The 16,072-nt window shown below is 48.0% G+C and overlaps 1 protein-coding gene across 1 annotated transcript in view; it reads right to left on the bottom strand.

Annotated features, from left to right (window-relative positions):
* Positions 1-16,072, bottom strand: part of efl1 (elongation factor like GTPase 1) — a 405,088-nt gene that overhangs the window by 265,351 nt on the left and 123,665 nt on the right. The window contains exon 12 of the mRNA XM_038813286.1: positions 793-892. Within this exon, the coding sequence (XP_038669214.1) occupies positions 793-892 (100 nt within the window). The remainder of the gene's footprint in view (positions 1-792; positions 893-16,072) is intronic.

Below are 16,072 nucleotides of genomic sequence, written 5' to 3'. Positions count from 1 at the left end.
CCACTCCAGTTCAAAGTAGTGTACAGGGCTCATCTGACCAAGGCGAGGATGAGTGGTTATTTTTCAGGAGTGTATGACAGATTTGTGCGGTTTTCTCGGGAGCCGGCTAATCATACCCATATGTCCTGGTCGTGTTCCAAGTTGATAATCTTTTTGGTCTCTTTCTTAACACCATGTCAGAGATTCTGAATGTTGAGCTGGAGCTTGTCTGCTGGTGGCCATTTTTGGGGTGCAGGCTCGATGGGCTGAATGGCCTCCTTCTGCACTGTATGTTCTATGTTCAATTGTTAAGGGTTTTTTTTGTTTAATGTGATTTTGTTTAATTAAGATTAGGCGTGTTCTTGATTGCAAGAATATTCACAAAGAATATTTTTTTGAAAACAAGGAACTTTATCTGTGTCCTTGATAAGAGCCATTTTGGTACGGTGGTAAGGTGGAAATCTGATTGGAGGGATTCAGACGTGGGAGTCTTGGGAATCCAAATGGAACAAGCCTTCTGGAAACAATGATGATGTACCAGCGCATACCCCAATTATGTTTCTGCATTTATCTCCCCCACCTGCTTCGGAAATGGGAAGGGAGGAGGTGGAATGTTTTAGCCCACAAAGGTTTTGCAACGTGCTTCATTGTTACTCATTGTCAGAGTAAAAACACAATTCATTCAATCTTCATATATTTCTTTTAAACTTGAAAACTTAGCAAATCATTCACAGCTGTAGTAAACAAGCAGATAGATAAGGAAACAGAATATATCAACTGCAGAAATCATACAAGGCTATTAACATCTCTCACCTCAACTTGTTCTGGGGCAAAAGCTTGGCATCAACAGCAAACATCTTGCAAATAAACACGATGACTGGGGCAGTCTCATCACTCTTGCATTCAAGGAATGCTGAATATATGAAAGAGAAAAAAAAAGTTGTTACTGTTTCAATAAATTAATGGGGCAACAAAATCAAAGGCTGAGGAAGAATATGCAAGTAAAACAGGTCTTCATCACTATGACACAAGATTGCAATTTGAAGAATGGGATGTGATTTTCATCCCTGTAATTGTAAATCGCAGTTTCTGACAAGTTGCTATCAGAAAATTGCTTTATACAATAATTGTGTTACATTTTTCGCTGATTTTCTCTTTTAAATGGCATGTGCTGAGAAAAAATCTGCAGTTTTAAAATAGATTTTAATATCTTGCAAATCAGTTCTCACTGGAAGTAGAAGAACAATCTAATTACTGTCTTAATCCACAATCCACAAGAGCACAGTTGTCCAAATAAGTGAAATAGAGATAAAACAGAACGTCTGTGTTACATCAAGAACTGTAGCCTATTTTAAAATCAAGCATGAAGCAGCCGGTCAATTGCTGAACTCAGCAAGACTGGCTCACTCATTAAAAACAGACCAGCTCCCTGTTCAATATTTGGTCATCCTCCAGTGCACAATCAGACCAAGGGGAAAATGCACACAGGGCCTTTCTAAGAAATAATACAGTTCAGAGGTGGTTACTCAGTAATGCAAAACCTACCAATCATTTGTATGTTACTTAGATCAAAATTTAGGAGTTCACATAAACATTTTGGCTTGGCCTTTGTAGCCGCCTTGACCTCTTATACATTCCTCTTTCAAACTTTTTTAATTCTTGGGAAATAAAAACTTGGGGGGGGGGGGGGAAAACATTGTGGGATCAGATAAATCAGCCCGAAGAATAATTTTCACCTAAGTACTAAGCTTGGACAAAAAGAAGGAACAAAGACAAAAATTTCAGGAAAAAAAATTAAGTCTCAAAGATATCACGTTTTGGTTCAGCTTATCTCATCTTAAGGTTTTGAAATTTGAAATGAATTTAATCAGAGAGGACAAAGTAATAGTAAAGGTCATTCAAAACCTGTCATTTGTTTCTTTTAAAAATAGTTTTGTTGGTATTTTCAATTTATACACAGTAGCACTTTACATTTAATGTTTACAGCACGTGATTGTTATATGCATATTGATATTGCCTGTCTTGGTGCGTCTTCCTCCCCCCTCTCCCCCGCACCCCCTCCTTGGTATCCTCCTTTTTTGTTCAGGGTGTACTGTCCCCTGGCTCCTATTCCCCCCCTTTACCCTCCCCTTCCCTTTTTATTTACTGCTGCCTGCCTTGTGGGTTTGGGCACGGGGGGGGGGGGGGGGGGGGGAGGGGTTTCCGCCCCCTCCCTCTGTGCTTCTCTCTGTAGCTCCCTTGAGTTCCCTCCTCTCTTCATTTGTTTTTTTAACCTGATGTATAGTAAAATTAATGAGGTGCCTGCCTTACCTGGAGCCCTAACGAACAAGGCCACTTTCCATAAACTATGCAACACACACCTGCAGATCAAGCGATGCCTTGATGCCAATGAGAGCACAAATCACCACTGATCTCCTGTTGAACAGAAGGGGGTCCTCAGCGCAAGAACCAAACCCAAGCCAGTTAATCCCACTGCACCAATGCTACCCCACCTCCCACTGGGGACCTGGAGTGTGTTAAAAGTGCATCACTATGACAGTGATACACCCACAACACTGACAATAATCTGTATTAATATGATGCTTGGCGACGGAAACATTTATTTCTTTACTTCACAAAAAAGCTAAAAGCAGCAAAAAAATAGAGAGAAGATCCAACTGTCAATAGTGAGGTACCAGATAGGGGATTGCACAAGGGGCCAGAAGGAAAGGAATGTAGTGTTTGGAAATGAAATGAAATGAAAATCGCTTATTGTCACAAGTAGGCTTCAATGAAGTTACTGTGAAAAGCCCCTAGTCGCCACATTCTGGCGCCTGTCCGGGGAGGCTGATACGAGAAATGGGGAACTCAAAGTTTGAGATGGTTATGTCAGTGGTTCAGCGAAGCTGGCGGCCGCCAAGTGACTGGCAAATGCTAGTTCGATCGCGCACATTTTAAAAAGAATTAGAAAAATCAAATAGACCAATCAGAGCAAGGCCTATTGGAGAGCTAGATGCTGAAAGGCTGACTAAGTAAAATGTTCAAATTAACTTTCAAACCACGACTGCTTTTGTTTCAATAAATTTATTTTCCAACTGGGATTCCACTGGGCAGTGACAGTTTGGGAACCCTGACTTGATTTCCAGCCCGAGCCAAAGTGGGCAATCAGCTAACTGTACAAAGACCAATGGACTAAACTAGAGAACGTCTCCGGTTGCATACTTCACTGATCAATGAGGTTTAAGAAACAATTTTTTAAAAATTACATGAGTGGGATGTGGGCATCGCCAGCTAGGCCATGATTTATTGCCCATCTCTAATTGCCCCTCAGGTGGTGGTGAGCTTAATTTTTGTTCTTTTGCCGCCAATGTGGCATAGACACACCCACAATGCTGCTCGGGACCTCTTAAAGACTGAGACAGGTGACACTGTAACAGTAAATCAGGAAATTACAGACTTGTCAAAAAACTTGCTTCGTACCAGTCTTCACAACAAAAGGTAGGAGAAAGTACCAGATAGGAGAAAAGGTAAAAATAAATCAAGGAGAGGGATTTAAGAAGCAAAAGGATGGTAATGGAGACAGACACATCTCAGGACCTGGGCTGCCACCCAAGGGTATTTAAAAAAAACTGGGTGAGGAAATTATCGATGTTTTAGTCATGATTTTCCACAGTTCACTTAACCCATGAAATGTCCTCTTAGATTGGAAAACTGTCAACCTCATTCAACTATTTAAGAAGGGTAAGAGAGATAAACTGGGAAATTACCAGCCTATTAGTCTGTTGTGCATAAATTCTGCAATCTACTATTAGGAATAAAGTGACTGAGCTCTTCAAAAAACAAACTGATCAGAGTAAGCCAGCGTGAATTTGTAAAGGGTAAATTATAGAGCCTTATTAATTCTTTGAGGTGGTAACTAACATGGCAGTTAAGGGAATGTCTCTCGCATTATTTAGATGTAGTTCCAGAAGGCATTTGATTAGAGACCCTGAACAAAAATTAATCCTGCAAAGAATTGGAGGAAACCTTTTAACATGGGTAGAAAACTAGCTAGGAAGTAGGAGACAGAGTTGGAAGAATGGTATTCCTACTGGGTGACTGGTGGTGTCCCCCGGGGATCTGTACTGGGGCCTCAGCTTTTCACCATATTATAAATGACTTATATGAACGAATACAGAGACATAGATCCAAATTTACTAATGGCACCAATTTAGGAGGCACACAAAATAGTGAGAGCAGATAATTGCAAAGGAGTATTAACATACTATGTGTGTGGGAAAAATTATCAACTTTGGACCTACTCTTTCAAAGTGGTGAAAATATAGGAACTGTGGCACAGCAAAGATATTTACAGATCCAAATACAGAATCACTAAAACCGAGTGGACAGGTACAGAAGGATAATAATTTAAAAGATTATTGGAATGTTGGCCTTTATCTGATGGGGCCTGAATATAAAGGGATGGAAGTTATGTTATAGTTGCATAACAGTCTTGTTGAACCTAATTTAGCACACTGTGCTAAGTTCTGAACACCTTTATCATTGCTGCATCACGCCGCTGAGGTCCCAGTTTCGATCCCGGCCCTGGGTCACTGTCCCTGTGGAGTTTGCACATTCACCCCCACAACCCAAAGATGTGCAGGGTAGTTGGATTGGCCATGCTAAATTGCCCCTTAATTGGAAAAAATGAATTGTGTACTCTAAATTTATTTTAAAAAGTTCTGGACACCCGAGTCGAAATACCTTGGCCTGGGGTGGGGTGATGGGGCTTTGAGAATATTGAACATTCGGGATTGATTTAATTAACGTGATTAAGGTTATTAAACTCTTGGTACAGTAGATGGATATATACAAATATTGATATGCAATTACATTTGGTGGGGTCCAGAACAAGGTGACCACAGAACTATAGAATTCGTACAGTGCAGAAAGAACGCATTCAGCCCATTGTGGCTGCAAGACCATCTGAATGAGAACCCAATCTAAGTCCAATCCCTCCCCTATCCTCATAACCTTACCTAATCTACACATTTCTGGACACTAAGGGGCAGTTTTAGCATGTCCAATCCACCTAACCTACACACCTTTGTACTGTGGGAGGAAAGCGGAGCACCCGGAGGAAACTCACGCAGACATGGGGAGAAAGTGCAAACTTCACACAGTCACCCAAGGACGGAATTGAACCTGGGTCCCAGGCGCTGTGAGACATCAGTGCTCACCACTGTGCACCTTGCCAAAGTAACATAAAAAGACAGAAATAAGACTTTCAGGGGTGGTAACATCAAGAACCTCCTCACATAACTGGCAGTAGAAATCTGAAACTCTCTCCCACAGAAAGCTGGTGTGCTTCGAAGAACTGAAAATTTCAAAATGGAGATCAGTAGGCAATGTGGTTAAGGGTTATGGAAGCAAAAAAGGTAAATGGAGTTAAGATACAGATACAATGTCACTGTGTGACAAAACAGGCTTGACATACTGAATGGCCTACCCTTGTGACTATGTCCTCAAGAGATGGACAGGACCAGGTCTACCAGATTGCTGATTCCAACTTACAGGCATGGGTGTACAGATATACAATAATAAGGGCAAGGTACATTTGTCTCATCTGCATTTAGCATTTTGATTATTCAATAAAGTCACAACCAGAATTGCACTATTCATGGGCAGGAGCAGACGCAGGAACGAGGAATCTCAATTTCCGAGACTGTGGGCGCGATTCTCCGCACCCCACGCCGAGGGGGAGAATCGCGGGAGGGCCGGGCGAATTGCCATCCCCAAAATGGCATGTCGCTTTTTGCGACAGGCCGCTCGGAGAATCGGCGCTCGTAGTTTCTCACGGCGACCGGCGATTCTCTGGCCCAGATGGGCCGAGCGGCCTGCCGAACCCGACCGGTTCATGCCGGCGCCAACCACACCTGATCGCCGCCGGCGTGAACAGCGCGCAACCGGTGGGTGTGGGGCCTGTTGGGGGCGGAGGGAGGATTGAGCACCACGGGCGTGCTGAGCAGATGTCTGGCCCGCGATCGGTGCCCACCGATCGTCGGGCCGGCGTCTCTAAAAGACGCACTCTTTTCCCTCCACCGCCCCGCAAGATCAAGCCGCCATGTCTTGCAGGGCAGCGGAGGGGAAGACGGCAACCGCGCATGCGCGGCTGACGTCATTTCGGCGCCACCTGCCGCGACATTCCGGCACGCCGCTTTGATGCAAGCGTCAAGGCCCAGTGCGCGGAATTCATGCGCGCCGCTGGGGGGAGGGGGGGGGGGGGGGGGGGGGGGGGGGGGGAGGGGGGAGGAGGAGGAGGAGGAGAAAATAGGGGGCGAGGAGCGGTCTCCAACACCGGAGAGAAACACTCCGGGTTTCACTCCGGCGTCGCCTGTTTGTCTCCCGATGGGAGAATTCCGCCCTAAGTGTTGACGCTGGGGACTGAATCGCGCGAGTTCGACAGCTCCGAAAGCGGCACCAGTCCCGGAGCAAATCAGGGCATCCTATTGGGCTAGCACAGGCGCTACGTGGAACTAGCGCAATTCCAACAAATGCTGGCCTGTGATTCACCAGGGTCAGGATTGGCACTCGAGAGCCTGGCAAGCAGGAGCTGCAGTTAAGGCACTCCACTCACCACACATCCTCATCCCAGTCAGGAAGACAGCACTGGTTGCGCAGGAGCACACCCATCCCACTGATGGGTCGGCTGACGCCAGAGGGCACCAAGCGGAGCGGCTCCGTGACGCAAAGTTCCCAGTGGGCAGTTGCATGGCTGCATTGCTGGCTGCTGCAATTGTGGTCCGTACCGTCCACCCCAACCCCAAAGCACACTCCTGGACACCCCCCGCTACTTCCTCCAGCCATGGCCGAAGCCCCTCCGGCCAACAGTACAACTGTCAGCATACTATAGTGATGTTGGACACTTTTAGTACCCCCTCTCTCTCCCTCAGCTGCCATGGCGCCCATTTCCTGGTTTTAAATACCACAAGTGAACCTCGCTGTTGGTAATTCCTCCTACCGGAGGTGGAGCATCGCGGGGGCCCAGAAGTTTCCAGGTCGGGCCCATTAGTGATATGTCAACGCTGTTTATTGTATAATTTGCATACCCCCACCGGCGTGCGGCGTGGAAAGCACTGATCACTGAAAACGGCAACGCAAGTGGATAAGGTGGTCAGGAAGACATACGGCATGCTGGTCTTCATCGGTCAGGGCATTGAACATAAAAATTGGCTAGTCATGTTGCAGCTGTACTGGACCTTAGTTAGGCATCATTTGGAATATTGTGTACAATTCTGGTCGCCACACTATCAGAAGGATGTGGATGCTATGGGGAGGGTACAGAAGCGGTTTACTAGGATGTTGCCTGGTATGGAGGCCATTAGCCATTAGGAGAGGTTAGATAAACTCCGGTTTGTTCTCACTGGAACGACGGATGTAGAGAGGCATCCTGATAGAGGTTTACAAGATTATGAGTGGCATGGACAGAGTAGATAGTCAGATGCTCTTTCCTAGGGTCGAAGAGTCAAGCACTAGGGGACATAGGTTTAAAGTGCACGGGGAAAAGTTTAAAACAGATGTTTGAAGTAATGTTTTTACACAGAGGGTGATAAATATATGGAACGCGCTGCCTGGAGAGGTAGTGGGCGCAGGCATGATAGAGGCATTTAAGGTGCTTCTAGACAAATATATGAATAGGATGGGAATGGAAGGATACGGACTGCATAAGTGGATACGGTTTTAGTTTAGGCAGGAACAATGGTCAGCACAGGCTTGGCGGGCTGAAGGGCCTGTTCCTCTGCTGTAGTGTTCTTTCTTCATTCATGCCACTGTCGAGGCACGAGAGCATGGCTATCTATAGGGCGCCCAGCACCAGCCTCGATCTTCGGCTGACAGGCGATTCTCCGCCTGATTGCGTGTCCCAATTCCGGCATCATTGGACGGAGAATCCCGTCCAGGGTTTTCGGAGTTCCCACTGTTGAAGATAGGGCAGCACGGTAGCACAGTGGTTAGCATAATTGCCTCACAGCTCCAGAATCCCAGGTTCAATTCCCAGCTAGGGTCACTGTCTGTGCAGAGTCTGCCCGTGTCTGCAAGGGTTTACTCCTGGTGCTCCGGTTTCCTACCACAGTCCAAAGATGTCCAGGTTAAGTGGATTGGCCATGTTAAATTGCCCTTAGTGTCTAAAAAGGTTGGGTGGGGTTACTGGCATAGGGTGGAGGTGTGGGCTTGGATAGGGTGCTCTTTCCGAGGACCGGTGACCTTGGTCTCCTTCTGCACTGTAAATTCTATGATGAAGTTTGTAAGTTGTTCACTGCATGCAATTTGATATTTTACCAACAGATGGCAGCAGTTAAGCATATTTCTCAGCTCTGGTGTAAATACCCCATTAAAGGAGTGAAATCCATTGTGTTCTGCTTTATCTTCTGGACATTGTTCTTTTGGCATGAGTGTGAAACCAGCTATTGCTGGGTTACAACTGGACTTAAACGGAAGTGAAAGCATCTAATTTTCTTTGGTCAGCTCATCAGCATTAATTCCAGGTACAGGATGCAAAGAATCTAAGCAACATGTTAAGAGTGAGAAATTACAAATAAAGCACAAGAATACACAGAATTAAAAATACTGTTTTACAATGGGGGGGGGGGGGGATATCTGAAAGCATTGCTATTAGTCGCCTTTGAAGCCTAAAGGTGTCAGCCATGCCTCTGGGGAACACTTACACTTTTGAATCAGAAGACTGCGGATTCAAGAGACACAAGGTCATATCTCGGCTGATACACCAACACCAGTGCAATACTGAGGAAGTGCTGTAGAGTTTGAAGTAACGTCTTTCAGATAAGAACGAAACAAGGCTGGCATAGAAGATCCCAAGGCTCTGGGAATTTGCCCAGTGTCCTGGCTAATATTTAGCCCACAATCAACAACTCAACCAAATCAGATATCTCTTGGTAACTTGCTGCACTTAAACTGGCTGCTGCCTTATCCTACAATAATAACTGTGCTGCAAAAGGACTTCACTAGTGGAGTGCTTTGGAAAGTCCCGAGGCTTTGAAAGGCACACGACCAGATAAGATTTTCTTTCCTAAACAGAATGGATTTAAAAAGGTGAAAATGAAGGAAAAGGTGCAGGGAAATTGTGCAGACTTGAATCGATAGGCAAGTTACAGAGCAGCTCAGTAAGTGGTTTCACTTTTAGACATCTGCGAAAGTGGAGGCAGTGCCGCTCAGTTGCAAGAAGGGCTCTCTTTATGCCAGACATTTTAAACGTCAGGGTCATGACCCGTGGGTGGGTCGCAGGCGAGTGTCAGGAGGGCGGGGAGGGGGGCTATTGGCCGTGGCGTTCCCAATCATGGTAAGTGGTTCGCAACACGCTACTGGCTTTAAGAAATGCCGGGATGTTCAGAATGCTGGCCGTCTGGTGCATGTGTCCCCCCTCAGCAATGAGCAGGCCCAGAGCCCAGTGAGTCAGAACTCCTCCCCCTGGGAGACCCCCACGAATGCCATTCCGCCTGGTCCCCGGTAGTGGAGACGGCACTCACTCAAGATTTCCGAGGCGAATGGGGTAGATTCCAACTATCTGTCTGTCTCACTCTAATATGCAGATTTGCCAAAAGGTGATTGCGATGTCTTGCAAGAGCGCGATAGATCTCACAAGGCGTAATGAGCCAGGTGTCTCCCGGCATTTACTGGCTATGTTGCGCCGCGGCCATTGATGCAAGCCACAACATGGCCGAGTGATCACATCCGTAGTTTTTCCCACCATGTGGTCAGTGCTCAGTGAGGCAAGAGAGATAGAAGAGAAATTTCAATCTCACATCAGATAAGGTTAAAGCATTTGCAACAACCTTCACCCAGAAGTGCCGAGTGGGTTACCCATCCTGGCCTTCTCCGGAGGTCCTCAGTTTCACAGATGCCAGTCTTCAGCAAATTCGATTCATTCCACATGATGTCAAGAAACGGTATACGGCATTGGGATATTGCAAGGCTATGGGCCCTGACAATATTCTGGCAATCGTACTGAGGTCTTGTACAATGATCAGAAGTGAGGATGTTCGCTGGGGGCCTCACGGTAGCATGGTGGTTAGCATCAATGCTTCACAGCTCCAGGGTCCCAGGTTCGATTCCCGGCTGGGTCACTGTCTGTGTGGAGTCTGCACGTCCTCCCCGTGTGTGCGTGGGTTTCCTCCGGGTGCTCCGGTTTCCTCCCACAGTCCAAAGATGTGCGGGTTAGGTGGATTGGCCATGCTAAATTGCCCGTAGTGTAAGGTTAATGGGGGGATTGTTGGGTTACGGGTATACGGGTTACGTGGGTTTAAGTAGGGTGATCATTGCTCGGCACAACATCGAGGGCTGAAGGGCCTGTTCTGTGCTGTACTGTTCTATGTTCTATGATTATTGCACAATGTTCAGTGGCATTTGCGTCTCCTCAGATACTGAAGCAGTTGTTCAATTTAGCAAGACCTGAATATCAAGGTTTGGGATCATGTGGCAAGTAACATTCGCACCACATAAGAGCATAAGATATAAGAGCAGAATTAGGCCATACGGCCCATTTCAATCATGGATGAAATGTTCCTCAACCCCATTCTCCTATCTTCTCCCAAGAACCCCTGTTCCCTTGGTTAATCAAGAATTCCCATTATTAATAAGAATACTAGATTTGTGTTCGAAGCTGTTACCCACATGGCTACAGACCAAGAGCTGGAAGGTAGAATTAGGCAGAATAGTTATTTCTTGGAACACAAGAATGAGGAGCAGGAGTAGGCAATTTAGCCCCTCGAGCCTGCTCCACCATTCAATACAATCATGGCTGATCTCATTATGGCCTGTTCTCTGTAATCCTTCAATCCATTACTAACTAAAAATCGATCTAATTCCTCCTTAAATTTACTCACTGCCTCAGCATCCACCGCACTATGGGATAGCGAAGTCCACAGATTAATGATCCTTTGGGAGAAGTAGTTTCTCCTCATCGGTTTTAAATTTTCTACCCCTTATCCTGAAACTATGTCCTCCTGTTCTAGAATGCCCCACAAGAGGAAGCATCCACTCCACATCTACTTTATCCATATCTTTTATCATCTTGTTATCAATTTGATCTTCCCTCGTTCTTCTAAACGCTCGAGAGTATAGGCCTAAGTTGCTCAATCTCCCTTCATAAACCAAACTTCTCATCTCTGGAATCAATCTAGTGAACCTCCTCTGAACTGCCTCCAATGTCACTACATCTTTCCTCAAATAAGCCGGCTAGATCTATCTCGCTCATCAATGCCTTCTACAGTTCCAACAACACTTCCTTTATACTCTATTCCTTTAGCTATAAATGCTACCATTCCATTTGTCAATGCGCATAAGTGCGAGGTAGTGACCATCTCCAACCAGGGAAAATCTAACCATCGTCATTTGACATTCAATGTTATTATCGTTGTTGAATCTCCTACTATTAACTTCCTGAGGGCTCATCATTGGCCAGAAACTGAACTGGACTAACCATATAAATACTGTGGTTAAAGAGAAGATCAGAGGCTAGGAATCCTGTGGTGACTAACTCATCTCCTGACTCCTCAAAGCCTGCCCACCATCTACAACGTACAAGTCAGGAGAGTGATGGAATACTCTCTCCTTGCCTGGATGAGTACGGCTCCGCAGCACTACAGAGGCTTCAGACCATCCAGGATAAAGCTGCCTGCTTGATTTGCACCCCACCCACAAACATTCACTCACTCCACCACCAATGCATAGTGTAATATCTACAAGATGCACTGCAGGAACTCACCAAGGGTCCTTAGGCAGCACCTTCCAACCCCACAATCTCTACCGGCTAGAAAGACAAGGGCACCAGACACAAATGAAAACCAGCTGGAAATTCCCCTTTATGCCGTTCACTATCCTGACTTGGAAATATGGTGCCATTCCTTCACTAGTTGGGTCAAAATCCTGGAATTCCCTCCCGACACAGCACTTTGGTGCACCTACATCACATAGACTGCAGACGTTCAAGAAGGCAGCTCACCACCATCTTCTCAAGGGCAATTAGGGATGGGCAATAAATGCTGACCTCGTCAGCGGCATCCATATCCCATGAATAAAAATAAAATACATCAAATGTTTGTTTCTATATTAAAGGTTTAATGACAGTCATTGGAAGCTGTGATTCAGTGACATGTATAGCATGCCAAACTTTGAAAAAGCCAATACAGGGAATAATCACTATGAATACACAATAATTCCAACTTGCTTAATTTTCCTCCACTTGTTGCTTCCGTTTGCCTCAGCATTTGCGCCAGCCATCTCTATCCCTTACACATCAACAGCTTCCCAAAGGAAAGTGAAGTGCGTGCAGTTTCTGACACCTGACGATGATCACAGCGTATTTATTTCCACTTTGTGGTGAAACATCCTGCTTTAATTCCCTACATACTGTACATTCTTTCATACCAGTAAAACATCGACTAACCTTTCTGTGTCAGCTAGACTATATCAGCGCATAAGGATAAAAGCCTTTATTACATGTTCACATGAGAAAATCCACATATCGTCACCTCCCGTAACAGCCTCCCCGAACAGGTGCCGGAATATGGTGACTAGGGGCTTTTCACAGTAACTTCATTTGAAGCCTACTCGTGACAATAAGCAATTTTCATTTCATTCATTTCACTTTTATATATTTCTTTCGGCACAACATCATCTTCCTTACATCCTTTAGTCTTGTCACTTTGGAAAATGTTTGCTCTTTGTGTTACTATCTCCCACACTGGTAGCACCAGCGGTTCCCTGGAGGTCAGAGGATTGGCCCACTTCCCCATCACTGCCTCAAGAAGTGTTGTCTCCTCCTCACTTCTACCTTCCCAGTGCCTTGAAGCTACACTGTACAGGAAAACTGTCAATTTTGCAGTTCTGTTGCAATGCTGCAGGGGATCAAATGGGTTTCTGGCAAGTGCCAACATCACCGATTGACCCTCCCATTCCACAAGATGGTCCACTGCATGTGGGAAGCAGCAAATAATACATCACCATTCCTGGAATCCTACATGCTTAAAAATGATGGAAAGTTTAACCCAAGTTACATTAACCTTTTAAATGATGCACTAATATGAATTACTAGGCTAATGCAGCTTGAGAATGAGCGAGAGAGAGATTTGTATTTATAAGGCATGACCTGGGGTCATCCAAAAGCACTTCACAGCCAATGAATGACAGAAATTAGTGTAGGATTTGTTCGATTACTTTCACAAATGTGGAATGCTTTGTTTGTAATTGTAATGAGACTATCAGAACAGCCCGTTGTGTAATGAACGGTACCATTGGGAAAATTAGCCTGTTTGTGTTCAGTAGTATTTGCTCCATCAAACAATGATGACTGAATTTCGCATGTATAAACTGGAGGCAGCATTAACTGCAAGTTGGAGGTTGGAAAGAACATATCACCTTGGTGCTACTGGTAGGAAGCCTCACCTCCTGAATGCAGACATTACGAATCTGTGAGTATCCTCTACAGGATTCTCAGGAAACTAATTAAAAATGGATGCAAAATTGTGTACACTACTAGACAAAACCTCCATCCTGATCTTCCAGTCGACAAGTTTCTCCCACCTGGAAGATAATCTCTTATGTCTGCGTCAAAGAGCGTGGGGTAAATCAGGAGAGTACATTCTTCCAGCAAACAGCATAATATAAAAATAATTTGCATTTATGTGGCATCTTTTACAACCCCAGGATGTCTAACATATTTTATAGCCGATTATGTAGTTTTCTTTTAAAGTATTATTAAGGTTTTGCAGAATTTTTCATAATAAAACAGTAGTAACCTTAATAACAAAACAAACTAGAGTGAACATTAACATAGTGCAAAAAGAGAATATACAATAACAATTAAATAGACATTACCCCATTCGACCCAGTCTTCCCACACCATCCTAATGAAACACTCCCCCCCACCCCCCACACACACACACATTGCTGCTACAGTAGTCCCCCTTTATAAAGCGGGTGTTGGGGTCCAAGACAGCCACCCGCGTTGTATCCGAGCCGCGGATATCCATGATGGGGGTTTTAAATTTATTTAAAAATCTATGCTAGCGCTTGCCATTGTGAGTCTACGGGGGGGCGGGGGGAGAGGTCAGACCCCCGTAGACTCACAATGGGAAGCGCTAGCATAGATTTTTAAATAAATTTAAAACCCCCATCGTGGATCCAATTAAAATTTCAGCGGCCGGCTCATTTTGATCCGGAGAAGGAAGCTGCTCTCACTGAAATCAGCCGGCCGCTGAAATTGACACTGCCGGCTGCTCTCTCCCTCCAATCCAACTTTTAAGTTTTAATGTTTCTGATTGGAGGGAGAGAGCAGCCGGCAGTATCAATTTCTTTTTTTTTCCTCCGGCTTGCCCCCTCTCCCCCCGCATCCTCCAACTAGACCCCTCTCCCCCCACACCCTCCGACTCGCCCCCTCTCCCCCCCAACACCCTCCGGCTCGCCCCCTCTCCCCCCACACCCTCCGGCTCGCCCCCTCTCCCCCCCACACCCTCCGGCTCGCCCCCTCTCCCCCCACACCCTCCGGCTCGCCCCCTCTCCCTGCCAACACCCTCCGGCTCGCCCCCTCTCCCCCCACACCCTCCGGCTCGCCCCCTCTCCCCCCAACACCCTCCGGCTCGCCCCCTCTCCCCCCACACCCTCCGGCTCACCCCCTCTCCCCCCCACACCCTCCGGCTCGCCCCCTCTCCCCCACACCCTCCGGCTCACCCCCCTCTCCCTCCCAACACCCTCCGGCTCGCCCCCTCTCCCCCCACACCCTCCGGCTCGCCCCCTCTCCCCCCAACACCCTCCGGCTCGCCCCCTCTCCCCCACACCCTCCGGCTTGCCCCCTCTCCCCTCACATCCTCCAACTAGACCCCTCTCCCCCCCACACCCTCCGGCTCGCCTCCTCTCCCCCCACATCCTCCAACTAGACCCCTCTCCCCCCCACACCCTCCGGTTCGCCCCCTCTCCCCCCCACATCCTCCAACTAGACCCCTCTCCCCCCACACCCTCCGGTTCGCCCCCTCTCCCCCCACATCCTCCAACTAGACCCCTCTCCCCCCACACCCTCCGGCTCGCCCCCTCCCCCTCCCTCCCCCCCCCTCTCCTCCCCCCCCCCTCTCCTCCCCCGTCCCCCAACACCCGCAGGGCCCCCCTCTCTCCCCCAACACCCGCAGGGCCCTCCTCTCTCCCCCAACACCCGCAGGTCCACCCTCTCTCCCCCACACCCCCAGGGGGGTCTCCCCGACACACACCCACACCCGCTCCCCCCCAACACCCGCCCCCCCACCTCTTCCCCCCCCAACACCCGCAGGGCCCCCCTCTCTCCCGCAACACCCGCAGGGCCCCCCTCTCTCCCCCACACCCCCAGGGGGGTCTCCCCCACACCCGCCCCCCTCCTCTCCCCCACACCCGCCCCCCTCCTCTCCCCCCCAACACCCGCCCCCCTCTTCTCCCCCCCAACACCCCGCCCCCCCTCCTCTCCCCCCCAACACCCGCCCCCCCTCCTCTCCCCCCCAACACCCGCCCCCCTCTTCTCCCCCCCCAACACCCGCCCCCCCTCTTCTCCCCCCCAAAACCCGCCCCCCCTCTTCTCCCCCCCCCCCAACACCCGCCCCCCTCTTCTCCCCCCCCCAACACCCGCCCCCCTCTTCTCCCCCCCCCCCAACACCCGCCCCCCTTCTTCTCCCCCCCCCCAACACCCGCCCCCCTCTTCTCCCCCCCCCCCCCCCCCCCAACACCCGCCCCCCCCTCGGCAGTGTCAATTGCAGCGGCCGGGTGATTGTTTCAGTGAGAGAGCAGCTTCCCTCTCCGGATCAAAGTGAGCCGGCCGCTGAAATTGACACTGCCGGCTGCTCTCTCCCTCCAATCCAACTTTTAAGTTTTAATGTTTCTGATTGGAGGGAGAGAGCAGCCGGCAGTGTCAATTTCAGCGGCCGGCTCACTTTGATCCAGAGAGGGAAGCTGCTCTCACTGAAATAATCAGCCGGCCGCTGAAATTGACACAACTGACAGTTGGGGTCCATAAGCCCTCCCGCGGTATATCGCGAACCGCGGTATTGCGGAGCGCGGTATAACGGGGGACTACTGTACTGCTGACATTTTAATATTCCCTGAG

Source organism: Scyliorhinus canicula, chromosome 12 (genome assembly GCF_902713615.1).
Source record: "Scyliorhinus canicula chromosome 12, sScyCan1.1, whole genome shotgun sequence".
NCBI lineage: Eukaryota > Metazoa > Chordata > Chondrichthyes > Carcharhiniformes > Scyliorhinidae > Scyliorhinus > Scyliorhinus canicula.
Note: the sequence above shows the minus strand (reverse complement) of the source record. Positions and strands in the feature narration are given on the sequence as shown.